The sequence below is a fragment of the Vulpes lagopus genome, chromosome 12 (genome assembly GCF_018345385.1).
Source record: "Vulpes lagopus strain Blue_001 chromosome 12, ASM1834538v1, whole genome shotgun sequence".
In the NCBI taxonomy this organism is placed as follows: Eukaryota; Metazoa; Chordata; class Mammalia; order Carnivora; family Canidae; genus Vulpes; species Vulpes lagopus.
The window spans coordinates 18382457-18407767 of record NC_054835.1 but is presented as its reverse complement, the minus strand read 5'-3'; the positions used below and the strand labels follow the sequence as shown (position 1 = coordinate 18407767).

The following is a 25311-nucleotide window of genomic DNA, read 5'->3' as shown; positions in this document are numbered from 1 at the left end:
TGGGAGGAACACCTGGGCCAGTGGCCTCCCAGCCCCAGGGGCAGTACTGGGGACACCGCCAGTGTGCTGATGCCCCCCAGTGGCTGTCATGGGGAAGAACAGACAAAGTGTAGCCTTTAGGAAGAATGGGCATATGGGTAAGGGACCCAGTTAGTCCTTGCTTTCTAGTCTCCCCCTTCACAGAAGACACAATACAGGGCATAGGCGTAACAGATCTTTATTTTACTAGAAGGGACAGGCAGCGGGGCAGTGCAGCATCCAAGCCCCAGACCTGACATGCAGCATCCACATGCAGGAACAGCTACACAGGCTGGGGCAGAGCCAGAAGTGGGAGACTGGAACCAACGGACACCCACAGCATCCCTGCCAGGATGCTTGGGCCCTGGGCTCTTCTGTCTCCGCTAGTGCAAGGAGACAGAGGACTGGACTGCTTCCCCATGGCTGGAACCCTATCACTCTGGTCAGAAGGAAAGATGGCATAAGGGGTATGGAGTCTGGCCAGTCTACAGCACTCAATTCTGTACATGGTTGGCACAGCCCTAACCACTGGAAGGGCCTAGCCCAATGTCCAGGATAGCGCAGCCCTAGTAGGAAGAGGGTCTACACACCTTCCAGTCCCCAACAGAGCTAGACCCAGATCCCAGGAAGGCTTAACAGAGTTGGGAACAAGCCCTACTCCACCTAGTAGGGACATGTCCATGAAGGGGACTTCCCTGAGCACAAGCAGGGGCCTCCTAAGGCAGTAGTAAAGTGAGGGAGCTGCTATAGACAGGAGGCCTTGCCCCTGTGCCCCTAGGTGGGGAGAGAGAGGTAAGGTATGAGAGCAGGCCTGGGGCTGGGGAGGGCAGTGGCCAGCTAGGCCTCGGGGGTCGGAATGGGAGAGGCTGGGGACTTCCTGGGGTAGGGCCAGGAAGACCAGGCCAGGAGAGGAGAGGGCGGCCATCCTACCCAGACCCTCTGCACCCATGCCGAGTTTTGGCAAGGGCCACAGGGAGGATGGACGATGCACAGAGCACTTCAAGGCACCAGGATTCTGAGGAGCAGCAGGGCTACTACCCCCCACAGACAGTGATTATAATAAACGACTTCAGCCTAAACTACATGATGTGTAGGGGGGGAGCAAAGACAGAGACAGATAGATGAAGGAAGAGATGTACAGAGGTGGACACGAGGTGGGGGAGACAGACCTGATGAGTGTGGCAGTGGAAGTAAAGGTGTGGGAAGGAAAAAGAGGAAAGGAGATGGTCAGAGACAGGAGAGAAGGGAAGACAGCCAGAGAGGGCCTGAACACGCAGCACCTCTGGTCCCTACAAAATAAGGCACCAGAGTCAGTAACGCTCCCGTTGTCGCTGTGGTAGTAAAACGGCTGCAGAGGGGTACAGGCCTTCATGCCTGTGCACCGGTGGCCTTCTTGATCAGGGGTATCTGCAAGGAGGGGAGACGCCATGAGGCCTCGGCTCTGGGGCCCGGGATGGCTCCACATGCAGCTAGCTGGGCGCTCACCTTGGATAGGTCCACGCCGGTGAGGGCATGCACAGAGGCAGGCAGCTCCGCCAGTAGTCGGTTTACTTCTGATGTCACCTTGCTATTGTCCCCACTGAGGACCACAATCTCATCGACTTTGGTCAGTGGGGCAGCGATTTTGGCAGCAATCTAGGAGGCAGGGTGGGGTGGGAGAAGAGCATGCTCTGACTCTGTCCATCTGCCCTGTCCGGTATCTTTCCCACCTTCTCCTACCTCACCCAACCCCAACGCAGCTTGGGTGGCTCTTATTTGAAAGCCATGGTCAGGGGGACCCAGTGGGCCAGGTGAGCCTGTGCCTGTTGTAGGGTTCCTGCCCTGCTGCTGAGTACTTCTGCATTCAATGCTTCTGGCCAGCCTGTGGCTGTGCTCCTGACAAGGCCCCCTCAGACCCACCCCAGGGCGGGGGGGCCTCACCTGGGGCAGGGCCTCCAGCACCAGTGCCATCTTGGCTGCATCCCCGTATTTCTGGTAGGCCTCAGCCTTGAGCTTCATTCGCTCGGCCTCTGCTTTGCCCATCGCCTCGATGACTGCTGCCTCCGCCTCACCGATTTTGCGGATTTTCTCGGCCTCTGCCTGTGCTAAGAGGACCTGCTTCACCCTGCAGGAATTCAGGCCGAGCAGGATCAGTGCCAAGTGCCAGGGCCTCTCAAGCCCTCTGCCCTGATGGGTGTCGGGGTGGGGAACCTAGGAAGGGAGCTAGCTACCCTGGCCTTCTGGCTTTGGCCAGGGGAAGGCCACTGGTTACTGGATGAAAAGGGGAGAGGGTGCTAGCCAGTATGCCCACTGAGCCAAGTACCATACTAGGCCCTGGAGCCCCCTTTATCTCATTTAGTCTTCCCAGCACCATTCCCACAGGGGAGGCAGGTCACTTCTAATCCACAGTCAGAAAGCAGGCACAGGGAGAAGTGGCTTCCAAGCTGGGACTGGGAAAGCTGATGGTGTGTGTGGACGACAGGGGAGCTTGACTACTTCCCATCCCGCCACAGCCAAGGTGCTCACTTTTCACCCTCGGCGATCTGCTGGATGCGGTGGGCCTCAGCCTCGGCAGGACGGCGCACCGTGGCAATGAGTTCCTTGTCCGTGCGAAGGATCTCTTGTGCCTCCACTGCAATCTGCTTCTTGCGCTGTACAACCTCGATCTCAATCTCTTCCTGCCGGATCTTCTGCTGCTCCCGGGCCCCTTGCAACTCATAGGCCAGCTGGGCCTCGGCGGTCTGTGGCAGGAGGATGGGTAGGACATTAGAGGCTGGCTGCCAGGCCCCTAAGCCCCAACCTGGGATACCTGATGGCGCCTCACCTTGATGTTGACTTCCTCACTGAAAGCTGACTTCTGTAGCTCAAAGGCTCGCTTGGAGTCGGCAATCTTGGTGTCTGCCATGAACTTCACATCTAGCATCTCCTTCTTGCACTCCGCTTCCTGGCAACAACAAGGGCAGGTGCTGAGGGCCCCCCAGGCAACCAGGGCCCTGCCGCCCCTGAGAATCCTGGCCCCAGTGGCAGGAAGGAAAGCTGGTGTACCCTGATGCCTGCATCTCGCTCGGCCTCGGCCACCCCAATGTCGGCATCTCTCTGTACCACAGCGGTCTGCGTCTTGCCCAAGGAGCTCAGGTAGTCCACTTTGTCATACACGTCCTGGGAGGGAAGGGGGAGTCATCCTTGGGAGTTGTAATAGGCACAAAAGTGCCAAGCACCCAGAGGGGCATGTGGGGAAGTGGGCTGCAGCCTTCCCATTGCATGTCACCTTAATGGTAAAGCTGAGGATCTCAATGCCCATGCGGCCGACGTCAGGAGCCGCCACCTCCCGCACCAGCTTGGCAAACTGGTCCCGGTCCTGATAAATCTGCTCCACGGTCAGGGTTCCTGGGGACAGAGCAATCACAGGCTGGCTTCCTGGCGGCCCAGCCCACTGGGACAGGGAAGAGGCATGCAAGTAGCGGTCTGAGTGTTTGCACACGTTGTACAGTCTGAGCTGGGTCTTCCTGGGGTTTCTTCTTCACAGCATTTGACACTGAGTCACCTCCTGCAGAGCCCAGGCTGGATGAGGACAAGTGTCCCAAGCAATCCCAGGTGCCTGATCAGACTGGCAGCCCCTGCCCCCCATACCAATGCATTCCCTTTCCCTCAGGTCCCTGAAGTTTTGAAAGAGAGTCTTGGTGGGACTGCCATGCCCTGGGCCCCTCCCTGGCCTGGGTTTGGAGAGCCTGTGAGGTTCCTCAAAGGCAGCACAGGTGTCTGGGGGCAGGGCGGGGCCTTACCGAGGATGGAGCGCAGGTGCCCCTCCAGGGTCTGCAGGACGACGTTCTTAATGTCCTGCACGTTCTTGCCCAGAAACTGCTCACAGGCCACTGCCAGGAGCTCCTTCTCCGTCATGATCTTCACCTGCCAGTGGTCACAGAGGTGCCTGAACCAGGCTGGAGGGGGGCAGGTGGAGGCCCCAGACCCAGAGGAGTGGAGGATGGTGGCTGTGCCCCTCCCCTCCTTGTTCAGACCGGGAGGCCTAGGGGCCAGGAGGGGGTAGTCTGGCTGAGGCCTCTAGTGGGGAGAGCATACAAGGAATTCTTACACTGACACATTTTATCTTCAATGGCAGCCTCAGGCCTAGACATGGCCTTTCTGCTTGGGGCTCATCTCCCCACCCCTCAGCCCACTCACTGTTCCCTCATTAGCCAACTCCCCCCCCACCCCCACCTGTAGGCTCCCCACAGGTAGGAGACCTGCAAGCTGAGAGGCAGAGAGGGTGAAAAGGAGAATGAGCAATAGGGACACAGATATACAGACTAGGGAAGGTCGCCTAGACAGGGCAGGAGACAGGTCCAGGGGGACGTCACTGAGGTGGGGTGTCTTCTGGCCTTTCCTTCCCGAAGTCCTAAACCAACCACTCCCTCACCAGAGGCCTATTAACTCGGTTGCACCTTGCTGCCCTGTGAAGTCTAGAGTGGGAAGCCCCTCACTCAGACCCCGAGCTGGGAATAGAATACTAAGCAACCTCCAAGAGAGCTCCTCTGCCTCGTGTGGCCTTGCCCTCTGGTCCCCACCCTTTTAGACCCCCTACCCAGAGAATAGGGAAGGCCTGGATTCTGGGACATGGCCCTTCCAACACCTGCAAAGAATAGGGTGGGGTTAGTGAGACAGGAGCCCTCAGCACTGGTCCTGTCCCTCGTGGGCCCGCTGAGGAGAGAAGGGGTGTCTGTTAGTCCTGCTGAGTAGCCAAGGGGCCGAGTGAGCATGTTCCAGTGGTGATGACCCTCTCTTGGAAGGGGGCTGGGGGCGGGGGCACTGGAGAGAGACTGCCCCTGGCTGCTGTCCTCTCCTCCTCCCCCCACACCCCAGCACAAGGACGAGGCAGCTCAACGGACATGCGCGGGGCTGCTGAGTTACTATACCTGGGCGACACCCGTCACAGTTAAAGCTACCCCCTCGGCCGTCTCTACGTCCTCGCAGCGGGGCTGCAACGTCATAATCTCTAGGGAAATCCTGCCAAGAAATGCAAAACAGGGGCATGGGTCTGGGGGCCCAGGGTCTGGGGTGTGGGGAGAGTCCAATATCTCACTGCTCCAGCTGGGACAGGCCAGGGATCCTGCTGCAGAGGGTGGGGAGGATGCTTTGAGGGGCTGTAGTCAGGAGTATGTGAAAAGATGGGTGGGAAGGCAGAGCAGTGTGGGTGCAATGTGCTACCCATGGCACACATGTCTTTTGCTCAGATCAGCCTGGCTTGCAGCACGGGGAAAGAAGTAGAGAAGTGGTAGTGGGAGGTTGGGTCAGTGGGGAGGGTCCAGGTGTAGCTGTGTGTGTGGGGGGTGTGAGGGTGTGGATGTGTGTGTGTCCTGGGAATGACATGTAAGTGCTGGTACTCCAGGCTGTGCTGTGCAGGTTGTCCATAGGTGCCATGTGAACATCCCTCAGGGGCCTTCACCTGTTCACCAGGTCTGCTCAGTACCCCAAGATGCCCTGGGAGGCTGCCCAGAAACCTCTGCCTACTAGCTAGGTATGCTAGGAGTATGCTAGACCAAGATGCTGGACCAAGATGGAGGTGATCCTGTGTCGGCCTCCTGCCAGGGAAGTCCTGTTCAGTCCCTTCACCTGGCATCAGGTTTGACCTGAAGCCTATCCTCTGGGGTTGGGCCCAGGTGGCTCAAGTAGGGAATAAGGGCTGAGGTCACACTAGGGCTTCCTGGCCCAGACAATCTCAAGGGTCCACATCACCTAGCTTAAAAGGGATGTGGGCATTTGCAGTTGTTCCAACTAGGTAGCAGTTTGGAGAGGGAGTGGGGTTGCTTTAGCTAGAGGTGGAGGGAGGCCAGGACTCTACCCGTTCCCTGCAAGGTGCTCTGAGCTGCTCAGGCCTCTGTGCTGAAGCCTGCCCACCTGAGGCTACAAGGAGTGGATGAGGTGAGGACGGTTCCCTTCCTGAGTGGAGCCAGCAGGATAGGTGAGGAAGAGAGAGGTGGTCTAGGGTTTTGCCTGAGAAGCCTGAAGGGTAATTTCATACAAGTGAAGGGAATGGGTAAGATGATGGTTAGGGCTCTTCCAGTCTGAGGACACAGAATGAAGGCTCTGAGGGGGCAGGGGCCTTCTGATGTTCAATGCAGCATCCACAGTGGCAGGAACTGGGAAGGAGCTCAAGAGAGAGCTGATAAGTGAAGCAATGAAGGTGAATGCCTGCACAGCACAAGGAGAGAGCTGGGAGGCACCAAACACCCCAGCTCGGGAGAGGGTTTCACTGGCTACAGCCACATGGCAACGAAGAGTGAGACATCAACGGTCACTAGCTTTTCCAAGTGAGACTGGATTCACGATAAAGCTTGGCTTTCTCTGGCACTTCTTCTTCTTCTTTTTAGTAGGTGCTATGCCCAGTGTACAGCCTAACCTGGGCTTGAACTTAGGACCCCGAGATCAAGAGCTGAGCTGAGATCAAGAGTCAGACACTCAGCTGACTGAATCACCCAGGTGCCCCTCTGCAGCACTTCTTTTCCAAAAATCCCAGAGTCCTCATCTTTCTTTACCTGCCTTTCCCATATACCTACAAAGCACAGAGAGGACAGGATTCCCAATTTTACACGTAAGGAAACTAAAACTAATGATAAGAGATTTCCTCAAAGGCTTTTGCACAAAAATTAGGGGCAGGGAAAAGCCAGGACTCATTTTGCTAAGGCCTGTCAAAGAGATCAGAGGAGGCCAAGGTGCTAGTAGAACAGAATTTTTCAGGGTACCTGTCTCTGGCCTTGTGAGGAGGAGTGCTAGGGCTTGACATGTCAGCACGGACAGGTCGGGCTGGCAAGAGAGCTCCACAGTGCCTGGAGTGGCTGGACTGAACCCTCTCTACCCAGACAGCCTAGTTCTGGCACATAGGGCACTGTGTCTCCTGCCTCAACTTACCCTTAGGCATCCAAGGACACCCACTGGCAGACTTGGGCAGAGCTTCCAGAATCCCTTGCTCTTTCCCCACTAGCAGCCCCAGTGGGTGAGGGCAAGGGAGCTGGGGATCTATAGGGGTCCATCCTGGTACCCAGAGCAGCACAGCTGGGAGCAGAGGGGAGGGAGGCACACTCTCAGGAGGAGAGTCCATCCAGTTCCTGCCTGCCAGGCCCCGCAGGGCAGGAAGAGAGAAGGTTAGACACAGAGGAGGAAGCAGGTGGGTTATTACCTGTGCAACCCCTGTTACGAATAGCGGGACCCCCTCCGACGTCTCAATATTCTCACAGCGACACAGGATGGTCATAACCTCCAGAGACAGTCTGAGGAGCAGCCAGGGGGAGGGAGAGGTAGGGACAGGAGGGGTAGGAGGGGACACAGCAAACACACACAGTGGTTACCAGACAAGCAATGATGCCTGATGCCTGGGGGCAGGGGAGGCTGCTCTTCGTACTCTAGCCTTCTCCTGCCAGCTCGGCCTAGGACTGTAGGGGGACATAGGAAACCCCCTTGCTGGCCTGAGGCCTCTGAATATCTTCCCTAGCCCCCATACCCGCCTGGGAGGAGCTGCTGGGCTGGGGGAAAAGCCTGCTGATGCCCTGGGCCTATGACCTGAGATGGGAAGGCCTGTGAGCTGGGTGCCCAGGTGGCCCACCACCTCACTTTCCCAGGACAGTTCTGGCACAGTCTGGGAGACTCAGCCTTAGCTCTACCTTCTAAACACAGGCAAACCTGTGTTTCCAGAAATTGGGCAGGAGATGCCATGCTGGGGATTAATGAGCCACGGCAAATACTTAATCCTGCTTGGGTTTGTGCTATATATCACTAAGAAGGCAATTTTGGTCCAGGAAAGCACCCCCCACCCCCCCAAAAAAAAACAAAAAACAAAAAACAAAAAAACAACAACAAACGCTGGGATTTTCTGATTTGGAGGGCTAAGTGTCAAGGGAGGCTGAAGGAGGAAGTGTGTCCCTGCCAGGATACTCACAGGGACAACTGGGAGGTGATGGAATAGTTCACTTTGGAATTTCCAAAACTGGGCAGAGGCAGAGAATTATGGCAAAAAAAGCAAAGTGCCCTGTGTAGCTGCTCAGCCCATCCCAGCCGACCCTCCCTAGTGCAGCACATGTGTGTGAGTGGTGCGGGATGTGTGTGTGCAGGGTGGCTGGGCAGAAGCTAGGCTGTGCGCAGTGTGGGACGTTTCCTGAGACCAGAGTAAGGGAGGGCAGTGGCTGAGGACAAAGGAGCAGACGCAGGTGGACCAGGGGATGGGAGCAGTAGGCCATGAGGAGCCCTGCCCTTACCTGTCAGAGGGGCTCTGGCCATGCAGACATGCAAAGGCTGCCTTCAATCAAGCCCCTAATACTAGCACTCTTGGGTTGAGAGGACTCTATGCCTGGCTCAGACAGGAACCCACCAAGCTCTCTTCTGGGGAAAGAGGCGAGAGGGAGAGAGGAGAGAGGGAGGGAAGGAAGGAGGGAAGACAGGAGGCTGCAGCTCAGATGCCAGAGGTGGAGGATTCACTCAGGTAAGGGAGAGAGCTGCCACGTGAGGGCCTCAGGATGGTACAGGACATGGCAGCAAAGTGCAGCAGGAGGGACTTCATTGAGCCTGGAGAGGAATGGCTGACAGTGGAGGTGGGGCACATGGAGGGTGGCTGTGGAAAGGGAGGCTTGGAATTCAGGCTGGATTAAAAGCCTCTACTTTGGGATCCCTGGGTGGCTCAGTGGTTTAGCGCCGCCTGTAGCCCAGGGGCTGATCCAGGAGTCCCAGGATCGAGTCCCATATCGGGCTCCCTGTAGGGAGCCTGCTTCTCCCTCTGCCTGTGTCTCTGCCCCTCTCTGTGTCTCTCATGAATAAATAAAATTAAAGAAAAAAAAAAAAAAGCCTCTACTTTGACCGGAGAGGCTCCTGCCGGCCTAGGGAAATATAAGCCCCAGCTTGTAGAGACGTCCTTCATATAAGCCAGGGGTTGGGGAAGGGGCTTCCCTCAGAAACAGGGCCCACGAAGGGCAAGATCTACAGGCTCAGACTCCCCAGCAAGTGGGACCAGAGGGAGAATGCTAAGCCTGGGTTTGTGAGACCAGTTTCCTAGGATGAGGTCCCAAGCCCTCCACTCCTTACTTGCAAACCTGCTGTCAGAGAAGCTCGGCCCCGTCTTGGAGCTCTGCTTCCTGCAGCAAGAAGCAGGAGGGGGTGCCAAGAAGGTAGAAAAAGGGCTGCAGGGATCTTGCCCTAGTGGTGGAGGCTTATGCAGGACAAGTGTCTGGCTTAGCTGTAAACCCTCAGGCCCAGCTGTGTGTCAAGATATTTGGACAAGATACTCTGTGATCACAGGACTGCATGTCCTGTGGGTGGGGTGGCAGTGCCTCTGGAAAGGGCACCCCATGGCTTCTAACAGGCCAACTGGTATACTCAAGAGGGCCTAGCAACCTCCTGAGAGGAAGTTGTGACCAGTATTGGTTACTCTCTGACACTTTTGGCCTTGGGCCCTAACAGTCCCACAGGATCCCTCTATTCAGGTAGAGCAAAGTGAGGAAAGAGAAGAGGGGGTGACTGCGATATCAGTGAGGTTAAAAAGTGGACCTCCTTCCCATGCCCCTGACCCTAGCTGACACCCTTGGCTTCCCTGGGGTCCCAAGCACTGGCAGCTTGGTGCAGGCCACAGGGCTTTTCCCCACTGCTTCCCTTTGGGGTGACCACCACTTCCCCTCTCACACCTTCCCAGTTCGGCTACCCCTGTTGCCTGGGTCCTGGCCTGGAAGGATCTGGGCCTAGTCAGGAAGGGGGTGATGGTGGAAGAGTGGCTGGCATGCTTCATCTCCTCTTTGGTGAGCAGTGAGGGAGGCAGGAGAGGCCCGGGCCAAGTCTGGGCCTGCTGGGGGTGCTGAGGGTCCTAGGGGGGCTCCCAGGAGAGCCCGCTGAAATGTCCCTTCCCCTGGCGAATCCTTCCAGACTGACTGAAGAGGTCCTGATCTGTTTTGCCTGGCCCAGCACCCATTCCTTAGCTCCCCTCCCCCTGTCTGTAAGCAGCTACTGCCATGGAGCCATAGAGCTGCTTCAGACCGTGGATCCATTCTCTGCTCTTCAGCCATTGCCTGCATTGTCCGGGCTTGCGCAGGCGAGGGCGGGTGTGGGTGGGTAGATCTCTGCAGCCTCTGTGGGTCTCCACAGGGAGGATAATCCAGGCAGGTTTCGTGAATAACCGAGGGAGACTTAGGGAATGAGGATTCTGCGTGGGCATAACCTCGAATTCTCTGGGACACAAGTGATGTCTCCAGTGGAAAAAAGCATCCCTACTAAGGAGATGGTGCCCAAATGGGCCCCGTGGACCCCTGTGCCACCCATCTCACCTGCTTTTTAGGAGGCCCCACCGCCCAGGATGGAATGTGGCAAGTGGTGGATGCTCCAGCTGACTGTGGGGTGAAGAGGGGGAAGCCTGGAAATCCTTTTCTCCCTTGCCCACTTGGACACCAGGTTCCCGGGGGGCCCTGAGCCCTTACCTCTGAGTGTCGGAGATACACCACCAGGCCCAGGCCCAACCGCCAAACACGTACTGTTTATAGTCAGAGCCACAACAGCCCCCTGGAGAGCAAAACAAACCACTGCTGGTCAGTCAGTTCTTGGGTTTGTCTGCCCTGCATCCCTCCAACAGCAATTTTGGCTCTACTCGCTCTGACACTTGACAACTCCCATTGAATGGGTGCTGAGCTTGCACAGAAATGAGAGAGAGCTCTTAAGCCCTGGGAATCTAGTTCGGTGGATGGGTAATTTACATAAAAAGGAGGACATCCGGGATCCCTGGGTGGCACAGCGGTTTGGCGCCTGCCTTTGGCCCAGGGCGCGATCCTGGAGACCCGGGATTGAATCCCACGTCAGGCTCCCGGTGCATGGAGCCTGCTTCTCCCTCTGCTTGTGTCTCTGCCTCTCTTTCTCTCTCTCTGTGACTATCATAAATAAATAAAAAATAAAAATAAAAAAAATAAAAATTAAAAAAAATAATAATTAAAAAAAAAAAAAAAGGAGGACATCCTAGGAAAAAAAAAAAAGGAGGACATCCAATGAATGGTTCTGAATGTGCTTTCAGAGAACAGAAGTAGTCAGTGGGCAGGAGTGAGCAGGAAAAACTTCCATCTTTCATTCAACCATTCATTTAGCAAATAAGCAGAATAGGTTTCTGTGCTAGGGATTCAGAAATGAAGCTACAGTTCCCATCTTGAAGTATATGGGAAATTTTCCTGAGATAACCATACTACTGTATGATTTCCCTCTTATCAGGGCATGTGCAGGCAGAAGGGGAACACAGGGGGATGAAGGGATGAGGGGTATTGGGAAGCTGATGGGAGGGAGGAATCTTGGAGCCAAGATGGGATCCTTGCTCATGCCCAGCAGACACATCTCAGGAAGGCTGGTTCTCTATTCCCAGGGCTTCAGGGTGACTTTGTACCCCTGGGCAGGAGAGTGAATGGAGAAGACAAGGCCTCAAAAAAAGGCCAGCCTGTGGTGCCCACGGAAGAAGTAGAGACAAAGGGAGAAGGTTTCAAAAGGAAGTGGTGCCTGAAAACTATAAACTTAACAGAATGTTGCATCTGGCCCCAACTATAGAAATGTCCGGCATACTGTCTATGCAGAAATGAGAAAAACCAATTCCTGAAATTCTTTTTTTTTTTTTTTAAGATTTTTAAATTTATTCATTTGAGAGAAAGAGAGAGCACATAAGCAGGGGAAGGGGTAGAGGAGAGGGAGCAGCAGACTCCCCCGCTGAGGCTGAGCAGGAGCCCCATGTGGGGTTCAATTCCAGGACCTGGAGATCATGACCAGAGCTGTAGGCAGACACTTAACCATCTGAGCCACCCAGGCGCCTCCAATTCTTGAAATTCTTGTTGTGAACTGTCCTGCGAATGCCAAAATTATTCATCAAGTTCAAGAAAAGTTTAGTAAAAGCTAGAGGGGCAGTTTCTTTGCAGTGCAAAAAAAAAAAAAAAATGCACAGGAAATAGATGATTCAAAGGAAATGTGATTTGGGAAAAAGCCAATGGGTGTCGTCATTTTCTGTATTCACAAACTTGAGTTTTCAGGAAAGCCTTAGAGTGTGTGCCCCCAAAAGCTGAGGGTTAGGGGTAGTTTCATGTAGCTGGGTCACAGTGTCTCTGAGGACCCACAGCAGAGAGGGCAGATCATAGGGTGTTTCAGGTATCAGGTCAAGAAGCTGTGTGTGTGCGTGTGTGGTGCGTGTGTGATGGGGGAATCACACAGAGACTGAAGCTGGGGAGCAACAAAATTATATCTACATTTTAGAAACACCACTTTGCACAAGGAAGATGAGGGTGGGGAGGTCTAGGAGATTAGGCAGGAGCCTTTTGCAGTGACCTAGACAAGGCATGATGACTGATGTCAGAGAGTAAGTTCCAGAGAGATCTTGTCCAAGAGAATTTTCTGTGAGGGGGGAAATGACCTATAGATGCATTGTGTAATATGGCAGCCACTAGCCACATGTGCTTAGCTTACTAAGACTTGAAATTTGGCTGGTGTGACTGAAGAACTGATTTTATAATTTAATTACTTTAAATTTAAGTGGCTAATGGCTACCATATCAGTGCAGCTCTGGAGTCCAGGTCTGAGTGGGTGGTGAAGCCAACAAGGGAAAAAGAGACAACAGAGAGAATGGGGCTGGGGTATTTGGGTGGCTCAGCTGGTTTAAGTGTCTGCTTTCGGCTCGGGTCACAGTCTCGGGGTCCTGGGACTGAGCCCCGTGTCGGGCTCCTTGCTCAGTGGGGAGTCTGCTTCTCCCTCTCCCTCTGCTGTTCCCCCTGCTCCCGTGCTGTCTCTCAAATAAATAAATAAAATTAAAAAACAAAACAACAACAACAAAAAACCCCAGAGAAAACAGGGAACAGAGAGGAGCTCTGCACAGGTGGAGGTGAAAGAATGGGGCTCCAGGAGTGCAGGGCCTCTGGCAGCGTAGATAGCTGGTATCAGAGAAGGCTCACTCAGCTGCCCACCTGGTCCCCGGGGCCTGCCGCTGTACCCGGTCACAAGGAGACCCTCCAGAAGTCCAGGAGCAAAGAGCAGCCCTGCGGTATGAGTAGGGGTGGGAAGAGGAGATCAGTCCAGTTCTCAGTGGTGGAAATACTGGCCCACAGGGCTATAGGCTCAAGGGAAGCTATTGCAGGCTGCTCTGCCCTGGGGAGTGGGGTAAGGAGGCCTCTAGGGGCAAGCAGTCAATCTGAAACCTAAGCCATCTTGGGATCCACAGAAACTGAAAGGGTCACTCTGGCCTGGTGAGGACTGGGGCCTAGCAGCCTCCGGCCAGCTCCAGGGAACTTCTCCATGTGCTAGGGACAGGGGAAGTAGTGGTGGGAAGGGAGGTGAGTGGGGAAGGGGGTGACCACCCTTTATCTTTAACTTAGTCTTTGACCTTGGGAGGAGGCTGTCACCGCTTAAGCTGGGATTTGGCCAAGGACACATGGCCAGGTTCCCAGGGGTAGCAACAACAGGAAGCTGGGTTGGCCAGCCTGCCCCACCCCCAGCAGCCGCCTCCCCTGGAAGGCATCTTTTCCCAATTTCTGGTCATGCTGTCTGAGCACCACTCCCCAAAGAGAACACTTAGGTGCCCCTTCCTTGACCTCCCTTGCTCTCACTCTTTTTAGACCCAGAAGTTTCTCCTAATTTTATCTCACCTTTTCTAACACAGCTTACTTTCCTTTGCCCTGTCTTCACCCACACTGAAGAATCATAAAACATCCCACGATAACCTCTGCCCCACTCTCAGCCCCTCCAGATCCAGCATGGGCTCTTTTCCTCCTCAGAAATACTGCCCTCCTTCCTGCCTTCTTTTACCTTCTCACTCCTCCAGACAACCATACAAGGGGGGGAGGGGATTCAGCCTTTTTTGAGCCACAATCCCCTTTAGTAGTCCAGCAATGCTGGAATGTTCGTAAATGCATAAAATATATAAGAAATGGATTATCTTGAAAGTTGCCAAAGTATCAAAATAACCAAATGCATGATACGTAATACATGATAATATGTGTCATACAGTAAAACATTAAATAATAAGATCTAGTGGTAGATTTAATAACTAGCTTAACTTCAAAATCCCGATTAGCATGAATGATTTTGAAGGTACAATGCAAAAACTGTGGTGTGGTAGGAAAATACCTACTGATACTATCACGGGTTGTGGATGACATTTACAATATGAAGAAATGCTAAATTTTGATTAAGGTCAGTGACAATAAAAATGCACGTCTCTCCCTATCCAAATGCACAGACCTCTAAACTCTACCCTCAAACCCCAGGTTAAGAACATCTGACCCTATTGTAGAGATGAGAGAAAAGTGTACAGTGTTTGGATTCCCCTTTTAAATTCCTGACAATAGAAACTGAGAAAAAAGGTTTTATATTACAGAGTGAAGGAGGGAGGTACGACAACCTGAAAATTTTCCAGCCTTTTCAGGTGGAGAAGATGACCAGAGATGTATCAGCATCCTTCCCAGGGATCCCTGGGTGGCGCAGCGGTTTGGCGCCTGCCTTTGGCCCAGGGCACAATCCTGGAGACCCAGGATCGAATCCCACGTCGGGCTCCCGGTGCATGGAGCCTGCTTCTCCCTCTGCCTAGGTCTCTGCCTCTCTCTCTCTGTGTGTGACTATCATAAATAAATAAAAATTAAAAAAAAAAAAAAGCATCCTTCCCAAATTCGGCCTCCAGACTTTGGATGAGGCTTAAGCAGCCAGGTGGGGGCGGGGCTGGGAGTGACTGCTCTGCTCTGCTGGGACTTCTGTAGGAGAGAGCTGCATCCTTGCTGGATCATCTCAAATCCCCAGGTACTGTTATGCTGGGCACTATCCTCCCCTCCTCTCCCCCATTCTTCCTTGACTCCACCCTCAATTCTCAGCACAGCCTCTTCTCCCCACCTCTAAAACAGCTTTGAAGCTAGCACTGCACTGGCCTCTGGCCAGAAAACCAGGTTTCCAGCAAGTGGAAGGTACAGAGTAGCCCACGTCAGGTGTTGCTCTCACTCCTCAGTCTCAAAGCTCTCCACAAGGACAGGACTGGAGCCTTCGTCTCCTCAGCCCAGGGTCTGGGCTTCCAGAGAGAAATTCCACAAGAGAAACAAAGAGCGGTGCAGATTCAGGTTCAAAAAGTACTCTTTAGGACTGCGGCCTGGGAGATGGGTGCAAGTCTGGTGTCAGTGTTCTCTGACGGGGGTGGGGTGGGGTGGGGGGGGTGAGTGTGTCTCCCTCCTAACCCCAAGGCCACTTCTGGTCTTATCTGCTCTCCTTCACAGACCAGGGTCCTGGTCAGGAAGAGTGGAGATTTCCAGTTGCGGTGGACAGACTGATTTTGAGATGCAAACTGAGCCAGAGGCCATGTTCTGGGGTAAAAGTTCCCAACAGATTTGTCACACCTCCCCAAGGCACAGCTACAAACCCTGGTCTAGTCCACCCCCCCCCCAGCCCCCACCCCCCCCCACCCCCCCCCCCCACCCCCGCTTCTGCGGCCAACCCTAACAACTGGTACACAGGCTGGAAATTGGCAATGGTGGGAAGACCTGAAGGATTCCTGCAGCTCTGGGCCTCTAAGCTGTCAGGAAGCAACGCCCCTCCCCGGCACCTGTGAGCTAGGTGTTGCACACGCTGGTGGCTTCAAACGCTTCAGCCACCTTTCAAGGTACCCAAATACACAATTTAAAAAGCAGCCTGAAGGCAAAGATATCTCTCCCTTTCCCAATTCAGCAGTCCTCCGCAAGCCCCCGCGGAAGCTCCCAGAAATTCTGGAGCCTGTAGCATTTTGCAATCGGCGACACAGCCCAGAGCCCAATTTCTCAACCTGTAGAGGCCGCACCCGCATCTCCGGGGCGGGCAGTGCCAGGAAACCCCAGCAAGCCCCAACCTGCTCAGAATTAACGGGAGCCCAAGGATCCCGGTCCCGGGGCCCCTCCCCAGGCAGGCACCTACCCTCCAAACTGCGAGACCGAACCCGAGGCCCGGGCGCTGGAATCCAGCCAGACCGCTGTGTTCTGGGAACCACGGCCGCCCGCCCCCCCCCGCCCCGCCCCCAGTTCAGGACCCCCCTAGGCCACGGTGGAGTAGGGGAGAGGAGACTGTGCCCAGGGAGGGGGCAGAGAAAGGAGGGAATAAACACAAGAACACACGCAGGGGGAGGGGGCGTCCTGAGGGCGCGGCAGGCGTGAGAACGGGGGCTCCCCCTGCAAGGTTCTCAGGCCCAGCGCCGGCGCCCCACTCCCCGCACTGCCCTCCGCGCCCTCCCCTGGCCTAGCCCGTCCCGGCTTGCTCCGCAGCCCCGCCCCCGCCCCGAGCCCCCTCCTCGACCACTTGGAGGGCGCAGCGCGCGCACCCCAACACCCCCCAGCGCCGGCGCGCGGGCCCCACCTCCCTCTCACCTGAGACCACCAGCGCCTCGTTGGGCCCCACCGTGTGGCAATTGCCCATGGCGCCGGCGGGGCAGAGGGCCCGCGGGACCGCAGGGACCTGACGGCGCCGAGCGCACTGGCGGCCGCGCCCAGCCTATCCCGCCACCCCCAGCGGCCGCCCGCCCGCGCCCCTCCGCGGTCGCAGCCCCGCCGGAAGTGTGGCGGCGGAGGGCGGGGCCGGCGGCGAGAGCGGCGGCAGCGAGCGCGAGGCGAGGCAGTCAACACGCTTTATTTCCTGGGGCCCAGCCCCCCGCGCCCCGGGAGGACGCCCCCTGACCCCCCCACCCCGGGCCGCCCCGTAACGAGCGCCCGGACCTGCCTCTCCTCCCCGCACCCACCCTGCACCGTCGGCCCGGAGTCACATCGCCCCTGCCCTTGCCGGCGGGGAGACGCGAGACCTTGGGCGAGTCCCTTCACTCCGCAGCCGAATCCCGCCTTGGCAAAGAGGGCCATTGAACTACCTGGCTACAAGGTTGCAAGGGCCCAGTTCAGGAATTCGCAACTTGCACTCCATCAAATGACCACCTTCCCGGCCCTCACCCAGAGCTGATCGTGGGGACTGGTAATACCAAATTTAAATTCCTCAGAAGCAATGCTGGCGCATTTATCCCCCACCCCTGAATCTGGGATTATGGCTATTTTCAGGAAGAAACCATCGCCCACGATTTCATTCTACCAGGAAAAGAGCTGTTCAGGACATAATGTGGGGCCCCAGAAAAGAACCACAGAGGTAAAAATTGCAAACCCCTCAGTGCTCAGGGCATGGCCTGGCGCGCAGTGAAGGTTTCCAAGGGTCACCCAGTGCCATGGAAAACATCCCAGCCTAGGGATTAGGAAATGTAGGGCTCAGGTTCAGTTTGAACCTGGATTCTGCGTGTGACCTTAGGCAAGTCTTGCGAACTTTGAGAGGTGGGGCAGGGTTCAGAAACTGTGGGCTCCTCAGGGTGGGGGCTGCTCGGGGAAGATGGGGTCCTCGGGTCCTCAGGCTGGGAATCTTCATCAGCTTCAGCGTCCTTGCCAGGCCCCAGCCCTGCCAGCCTTTTGCTGGCCTCCCACAGCTGGTGAGCTGCACGGTCATCTCGGGCGGCTGGGGGAACCTCTTCCACATGGCAGTTGGCAAAATATCTCCCACTGAGGGGCTCAATGCCCTCCTGTAGAGCGCAGTACAGGGGTGTCTGGGCACCCCCTCTTGGTGCCCGCAGCATGAGCCAAGCTAGTGGGCGTAAGAGTGGGCACAGCCATCCAGGAACATGGCGCAGGAATAGCTCCGAGTTCACAGGCCCTGTGGACAGGAAGAAAGGAAGTGGGGAGGACGGTGGGTGAGGGTCCAGGGGAAGAGCAGCAAGAGCAGGGCTAGAAGGGGATGAGGAACAGAGTCCAGTTTTAGGGAGACCAGGATAGTGTGGAGTGGGCATTCAGGTCCCTTGTGGGGGACAGCAAGCCTCCTCCTTTCTATCTGGGCTCCTGTCCATTCTCCTGTCCCAGATTTTCCTTGTGCCGCCCCCCCCCCCCCGCCTGAGGGCACATTTTTCCTTCTTCAAGTCCTCTTCCTTTGTTTAAGCAGCAAAGGTATTAAAACCAATGGCAGATGGGCCACTGTTTTGGACATTAGAGATGAGGAGTGTAATAAAAGCTTGATAACCATTAGTTGTGGTTATTGTCACTATTATAATTACTAGTGAGTCTTAGGCAATGACTATCTGAAGTGTGATATGGTGAGTGCTTAGCTGGCTTGCTTGTTAGAGCATATGACTCCTGATCTTGGGGTTGTGAGTTTGAGCCCTACTTTGGGTGTAGAGATTAAAAATAAAATCTAAAAAAAAAAAAAAAAAATGCGGTATGGTAATATGGGTGGGATAGATCTTGTTATCTTGTGATCTGTTCCATAAGGCAGAGGTGGGCCTTATTCATCAGTTAACTCACTTAGCCTAAAAGCTAAAATGCTTACAGTAGACTTCCAGACCCTAGATGACTCGGCCCATCTCTATATCTCATCTCTTGCCACTCTCCTTCTCTCACTCTGTTCCAGCCACAAGGGGTTCCCTATTCTTTCTCCAGCCTGCCAGGGACTTCTGCCTCAGGGTCTTTGCAAAGGCTATCAGCTCTGGTCTTTACACTCTTCTCCTGAGAAAGCCACATGGCTCATTCTCTCATCTCCTTCAGGCATCTACACAAATGGGACACAAATGTCTAGGAGACACAAATGTCTCCTTTTCAGATATGTCTTCCTTGACTGCCACAGAAAAACAGCACCTCCTGTCATTTCATATCCCCCTCACTCTGCTTTATTTTTCCTGTTGCATTTGATTGCCACCTGTCATTGTATATATTTATTAGTCATGTCCCCTTCCCTTAAACTAGCATGTAAATTCTACAGGGAAAAGGTCTATGTTTTGTTCACTGCTATGTTCCCAGCACCAGGATTAATGGTTGGTATGTAATAGGTACTCAGTAAACGCTTTTCGAATGAATAAGTAATTATTAGCCTTCCTCATCATTCTTATTTTTATAGTGAGTTCAGCATATGGATGGCTTCTTGGAGTGAGAGCCTGGGCTTTATTAATTGCCATACCCTAACCAGTACTCAGCATCCAAGCTAGTGGTGTGAGGGGAATAACCCAGACAAGGAGAGCCTTCTTCCAAGATCAGCAAGGAACAGTCTCTCCTCATACCATGTTTCCTTCCTGTTCTGAGTTTCTGTGGCTCAGTGAGAGGCTGGGGGTGCACAGGACAGGTTGAGGTTGAGAGAGGGGGAATGAAAGCCAACCAGAGCAGTCAGAGAGCCAGGCCTCACCTGGGTGGGCTGCATAGCAGGTGACACCAGTACCCTCAAGCTGAGTGGCGAGCTCCCTGGCAAATAGCACGTTGGCCAGCTTACTGTCAGCATATGCCCGCAGCTCCTGCTGCCAGCCCACCACTGGGCGGTCCAGGCGTGTGAAGTCGAGGCGCCCTCGCCTGTGGGCAGCTGAGGATACCACCACCACGCGGCTAGGGGCGCATGTCTTCAGCCGGGGCAGCAGCAGATGTGTCAGCAGGAAGGGACCAATGTGGTTCACTCGCAGCAGCAGGTTAAACGGCTTGTGGGTCCGGCCACAGGAACTGATCCCTGGGGCAGGGGCTAGATATGACAACTGCTCCACAGGGAACCCGGAAGGCCACAGTGTCCCCGTTTGTGAGACAGTGGTAGGGGGCATCCTTCCCACACATCCAATGGGCTTTGGCAAGACCTGGCCGGAGGGTATGGTTGCCCACCCGCCGCCCCCCTGCAGGGCCTGCTGCCCCTCACCGGCATTGTGGATGAGGATGTCCAGCCGTGGCTCAGAGCTCAGGAAGGCAGTAGCAAAGGCCCGTACAGAGGCCAGACTGGCCAAGTCCAAGGCCATGAAGATGACCTCATTGTTCCCACTCTCCTGTGGGGCAGCAAGGGCTGGGCTTGTCACCAGGCATCTCTCTCCTCTTCCCTCTCCCCAGGTACCAAATTTTGAGAGTCCTCTTCATACTGTTAACTAAGATTTGCCCTTAGGCAATAGAATGTAGTGGATAAGCATGTGGACTCTGGATGCAAATCTTGACTTTGTCTTTTATTAGAGTGTGACATTAGGCAAGTGTGACATTAATCTTCCTGGGGCTCAGTTTTCTCACTGTAAAATGGGAATAATGAAGCACCTATCTCACAGAGTTGTTGTGAGGATTGAATTAATATACATAAAATACTTAGAGCCTGGCACCCAGTCAGCACTGTGTAGGTAGTACTTGGTATTATTATCATTCTCTCTGCCTATTATTGCTTATCCTGAAATCTACAACAGACATCTTTCTCATTGGTCTCCCCTCACCCACTCTTGCCCCCTCACCCCAGTCCAGGCATGTGCAGCCACTGAGGGGTTCCTCCCGAAAGGCTATTCTGACAGTCCATACCCTGCTGAGGACCCTTCACTAATACTGCTCCTCCTATAAAATCTGAGTTCCTCAATAGGGTCTATAAGGGCCTCCAGCATCTTCATTTTGCCTCTTTCCCCTATATTTTGTGCTCCATCCAGCCTCAATAAGCCTTTTCTTTCATTTTTTTTAAAACTCAAATCAGCTCTCTTGCCTCAGGGCCTTTGCATATGCTGTTCCCCCTGCTGTTCCTTTCCCTACCGTCTTTCATTAATGTAACTTTTACCAATCCTTAAACGTCTTAGAACAGCAATTACTTCTTTCGCAAAACCCACTTCCTAGCTGGCGTCTGGTGCCCCTTCCCCGCACGGCCAGAGCACCAGCGGACCCTCTTTTCTGCACGTAACGACCAGTTGAGGGAGCCGCTGTGTTCACCCCTCTGCATCCCCATGTGTCCGTTTTCCGCTCGCCCTCTCGCCCTCTCTGACCCCCCCTCACCTGGCGGAGGTCGAAGGCGGCCGCCTCCCCGCGCTCCCGGCTCCGACAGGCCAGCACCACGCGTGCTCCCCGGCGCGCCAGCTCCAGCGCCGTCATCTTCCCGATGCCGCTGTTGGCGCCTGCGGTGGGCAGGCGGTGGGCGCGCTGAGCCCCGCCGGCCACCGCCCCCGCCGCCCCCGCCGCCCGGCCTCCCCGCCCGCGGCCAGCCCGCCTGCCCGGCCCCCGGCACTCACCCGTGACCACGGCCGTCCGGCCGCGCAGGCTGGCTATGCCGCCGCAGGGCGGGGCCTTCACGAGGTTGTAATAGATAAGCACGTAGGCGCCCAGCAGCAGCCCCGCGCCCAGCAGCAGCGCCTCCATGCTGGCCGCGCCGCTCGGCCCCCGCACCGGCCCCGCGCCTCCCCTGGATCGCCGCCCGCGCGGCGGCTGCCGGTCCGCCCCGCACCCGCTCGGGCCTCCCTGAAGGCGGAGGCGGAGGCGGAGGCGGGCGGGAGGCTGGGCAGGGGTGTGTGTGCGTGCGTGTGAGCGTGGGCCCTGCGAGCGCCCCCTAGGCATGCGCCTTCGTCCTGTAGGCGTGTGCTTGTGGAGCACCTTCTAGAGGCCCGTGTGGGTTGGGCCCTGGCAGCGCCCTCTAGGTGTGTGCCTGCGTGAACTCCTTCCAGAAGCGTGTTTGTGTGCAGGGGCACCCTGGCTATGTACACGCATCCACCTACTCTGAGTGTGTGAATGACTCGTGAGTGTGTAATGTGCCCATGGGCCCTGGGATTGCCCTTCAGGTTGTGTGTGCCTGTGTGACCATCTTTTTTTTTTTTAATTTTTATTTATTTATGATAGTCACACACACACACACAGAGAGAGAGAGAGAGAGAGAGAGAGATAGAGAGGCAGAGACACAGGCAGAGGGAGAAGCAGGCTCCATGCACCGGGAGGCTGACGTGGGATTCGATCCCCGGTCTCCAGGATCGCGCCCTGGGTCAAAGGCAGGTGCTAAACCACTGCGCCACCCAGGGATCCCTGTGTGACCATCTTTTACATGTTTGTGCCCACGTGGGCCAAGAGCCGCCCGAGGTGTGTGCATGCATCTGTAGTCTCTGCCTATGTGTGCTTGAATGAACATCTGCCTATGTAGCTGTCCTTTGTGCACATGCCCGTAGCTGAGGCCTTGCAGGAGGGGTTCACAGGGTGTGTGTAAGCCCTCTGGGTGTCAACTGTGAGTAGCAGAGACTTTCTCTTCTGGAGGGGTGTCTATGTACACGAATGCTGTTATGTCTGAGAGAGATCGGTCCTGGAAGCCTTGCCCTCCAATTCCTGATCCTCACTCCCAGCCCTCTGCTGCTAGAATTTTTCCTGTTCTTCCTATAAAGGTCAGAAAGAGATGAGGTAATGGTCAGGGTGGCACCATCTGTCCAGGGCTGTTATGATTTACTCCTTCATTAGCTGTTTATATCTCCCTGTCTCTGCTCCCCATCCTCTACATTTCTGAAGGGAAGCATTCAATGCAAAATCCATTATCTGACCTCCAGGAGGAAATTTCTCTGGGATGGTCCTCACAGGGGGTAGAAATAGGTGAAGAAGCTCCATGACTCAGTTTAAGAAGTGACTATGATGGCAAGGTAAGTGGGGACAGCTAAGGAGGGTTAGGGTATGGGTAAGGGTACTGCTGGCCAGGTCACTTGCCAGGACAAGGACTTGCCTGAGTAAACCATTGTAACTTAGCACCTGCTGTTTGACATTTATGGTGTGACCAGCAGTGTGGTTAGCCTTGGAAATACTGAACAGAACAATGTTTCTGTCCTTGGGGACCTTGAGGCCCATCAGGGCACAGGGAGCAGTGGTGGAGGCTAAGCCAAGCAGGTAGGTGGAAACTAGGAACAGACCTGATTCCAGGGGAGGGAGAAGTTTCCTACTTGGCTGCATTATGGGTTTGGGGTTCTATTGTAGACACTGTGGGATGAAGCTGGGAATGAATGGGTGCATTCTCCATCCTCAGGGCAAAACCCTGACACACCAGCAGGTACCACTTCCTGGAACATTGCTGGGTTAGACACACAGGTGATCTCTATCTAAGGAGTCAAAGACTTGTCTTCAAAAAACACTTCCAAAAGAAAGTTTCTCATGTATGGTTTGAGAGGAGAAAGGATGGGAGCTTGGTTTGCTGAGAGGGTTGTCAGGGCCTTAGAATTAAGGAAATGCCATGCATGCATCTTCTGATGAGCTGCAATTGTAGGGAAGTTAGGATTGCTAGTCATGTAAGTTGTGGCTTGACTGGGTCTAGAGATTGAATCTCTCCTTCGTGATGCTTCCCAGAGACATTTAAATCGACAAATTGTTCCACACTAGATTCTAAGCTCCAAGAGGCAGGGAGCACATCTGTCCTCTTGCCTGCTTACAGTGGGTTACCTAGACCAAGCCCCAAGTCCCAGCAAAGGCCATGCAGAGAGGAGGAATGCAAGTGATACTTGGTTGAGGTGCTGCATGCCCAGCTAAGGCTGACAAGGATAAAGCCAGGCATTGACTTCTCCCAGAACCGATGAATCAAACAGGATAGCAAAAGACTGCAACCAAAGGCAGCCCTAACTCCTGAGGTTAGTGTTTCTAGGCCAGAAGGCAGAGGTCTTACAACAGCTCCTGTTTTCTTATCTTGGTTTTGGAGTCAACAGGAAGGGGCAAGGGCCCACTCTCTTGAATTCTTGTATATGGTTGCATCAAGTGATTTCCTCAAGTCACCCATAAAGCCAGACAACAGCCCCCTGCTCCCCCTTAGCAGAAGCAACCCTAGCCCTTCACTTTCCTACACCCATATTGGGCTTACTTTCCTTCCAGACCTCCCGCTCTCCTGCCTTCCCTTGGGGACTGAGTGTCTGGGAATGAAATGAATTCAGAGACTGCGACCAGGATCTTGGGGGAGGGTCCCCTCTGTAAGGGTGATGACAGGTAGGACAGACAGGCAGAAAACATAATTTGAAGTATTTTTGTTTTTTTATATACAGAATACAGGAAAGTTTCTGTAAAGTCTAAAACATTACAATTACTATGTACATTGGTACTACTAGGGGTGGGGGGGGGGTGGGGAAAGGAGGGAGCCAGGGGTGGGAGGAACAGGAGAGAAGTGGCAAGAGAACAAAAAAAGGAGACAAAACAGGTTTACGACAAAAACGTTTTTGCTACAATAGACAATTTGAAGAAAACGCTCTACCACATGTAGTACTGTACAGTTTTTAAAAACATTGAAAAAATGTCATCACTGGATGTATTTACACAAAATCCAAATACACTTTTCCTTATTTGAAATAAAATAAATGGACAGCCAGAAAAAGAATTCATTTCTCATTTGTCCATAATACACAGTAGCTACCTGTAGTGCAACCGCTGCAGAAAGGGAAAATAACTTGGAGGGTAGGAACCACGGAAGTAGGGTGGGTAGCGATCTTTATATTAAATAAAACAATGATATTGTATAGATTTTGCTGTATGAAAACTGTATTTTTTCTTTTAATATAAAACTATTGTCACTGCCACAAAATAGAACAAGTTTCTGATTATTTTACAACGGCGGGGGAGGGGGAGGGGGCGGGAGTTGGGTGGGGAGCGGTTTCATGTTTGAGGACGTGTCCAGACCGCCAGCCTTCCCCTCCCTGCCCACGCTGTTCCTCAGCTCGGGTCTGCCGCTTTCCCATGAAATGTTGAGTACAAATGTATGTGCAAATGCCCCCTAGAACTTGAGAAAAGAAAAAGGATTTTTTAAAAAACAGTCAAAGGTTTTTCTTCATTTCATGCAAAGATTGTGGTTGAAGGGTTTCTGGTGGAGTCTAGAAAAAACCCGGGCTTGGTTTGTGTACATTTTTGCATCGCAGGAGTCTTGGGTGGGGCGGGTGGGCGGGCGCTGGGGCAGCTGCCCGTCCTAGGGAACGGAGTTGGAGCGCAGCACAGGGCCCTGGTGGGGCTTGAGAGACAGCTTCTCGGCCAAGACCCCATCCTGCAGCAGGCCGGCATCGCCTCTGGGCTGTTTGGTCGCAAACTCAGTGATGCTGAAGACGAACTGCAGGCACCCCAGCTTGATGTAGCTGCCGTGGTGCAGTAAGGCCGTGCCCTCCCAGCCGGCCCCACTGCCCCCAATCAAGCTCGAGCTGCTGGCTTTGCAGTTGCAGGGTCTCCGCTGTGGCCCCTGGGCCTGGGAGCTCATCACGGCTGCCTCCTCACTTGGCTCCTCATCCTGTTTCTGGTGCCGGCGGCGCCCTGGGAAGAAAGAGGGCCATCACTGGGAGAGGAATGGTGAGAAGCCAATCCATCTGGGCTGTTTGCCCCTGGCTGGGGCTCTGTTCCTCCCCTTTCTAAATGCTGTGTGCCTAGGGCTGAGGGACACTGGGAAAGGCCCCAGGGAGCTGGAAGTCCTTAAGGAGGTGTATGCACCCATAGCACTGGCTTCTCTGTGGCTTTCCCTGGGCCCATGGGCAAGGAAAGCCTGGCCAATGGGACCGGGAAGAGGAGAGCAGGTCATTGGCAGCAAGCCAGAGCCACCCTGACAGGGGTCTTAACACAATGTGTCCAAAAATGGCCAGCT

At 54.5% G+C, this 25311-nt stretch overlaps 3 protein-coding genes across 11 annotated transcripts in view; all 3 read right to left on the bottom strand.

Annotated features, from left to right (window-relative positions):
• Window positions 1-201: 201 nt before the first annotated feature.
• On the bottom strand, window positions 202-16539 carry FLOT2 (flotillin 2). 7 transcript variants are annotated; one of them, XM_041725801.1, is made up of 12 exons: window positions 16344-16539; window positions 12939-13010; window positions 10440-10521; window positions 4908-4998; window positions 3780-3903; window positions 3266-3384; window positions 3043-3156; window positions 2822-2941; window positions 2524-2738; window positions 1939-2122; window positions 1504-1653; window positions 202-1425 (listed from the first exon to the last, which is right to left on the bottom strand). In XM_041725801.1, exons 1-12 carry the CDS (start codon window positions 16390-16392, stop codon window positions 1387-1389), a joined length of 1359 nt encoding a protein of 452 aa, XP_041581735.1. In that variant the 5' UTR covers window positions 16393-16539; the 3' UTR covers window positions 202-1386. The 7 variants fall into 7 exon arrangements, with proteins under 7 accessions (XP_041581735.1, XP_041581734.1, XP_041581733.1 ...); XM_041725800.1 differs by lacking the exons at window positions 4908-4998; window positions 16344-16539 and adding exons at window positions 7169-7259; window positions 14372-14519; XM_041725799.1 differs by lacking the exon at window positions 16344-16539 and adding an exon at window positions 14372-14514.
• A 499-nt stretch (window positions 16540-17038) lies between these two features.
• DHRS13 (dehydrogenase/reductase 13) lies at window positions 17039-21238 on the bottom strand. Its single transcript, XM_041725807.1, has 5 exons — window positions 20984-21238; window positions 20751-20869; window positions 19660-19783; window positions 19168-19479; window positions 17039-17655 (listed from the first exon to the last, which is right to left on the bottom strand). The coding sequence occupies exons 1-5, from the start codon at window positions 21108-21110 to the stop codon at window positions 17204-17206; spliced, it is 1134 nt and encodes a 377-aa protein (XP_041581741.1). The 5' UTR covers window positions 21111-21238; the 3' UTR covers window positions 17039-17203.
• A 2470-nt stretch (window positions 21239-23708) lies between these two features.
• The window catches only part of PHF12 (PHD finger protein 12), a 42749-nt gene continuing 41146 nt past the window's right edge, over window positions 23709-25311 (bottom strand). For 2 of the 3 annotated variants that reach the window (XM_041724948.1, XM_041724949.1), the window contains one exon: window positions 23709-24986. In XM_041724948.1, coding sequence (XP_041580882.1) covers window positions 24652-24986 — 335 coding nt within the window. In that variant the 3' untranslated portion in view covers window positions 23709-24651. The remainder of the gene's footprint in view (window positions 24987-25311) is intronic. The other variant, XR_005983083.1, reaches the window with a different exon arrangement.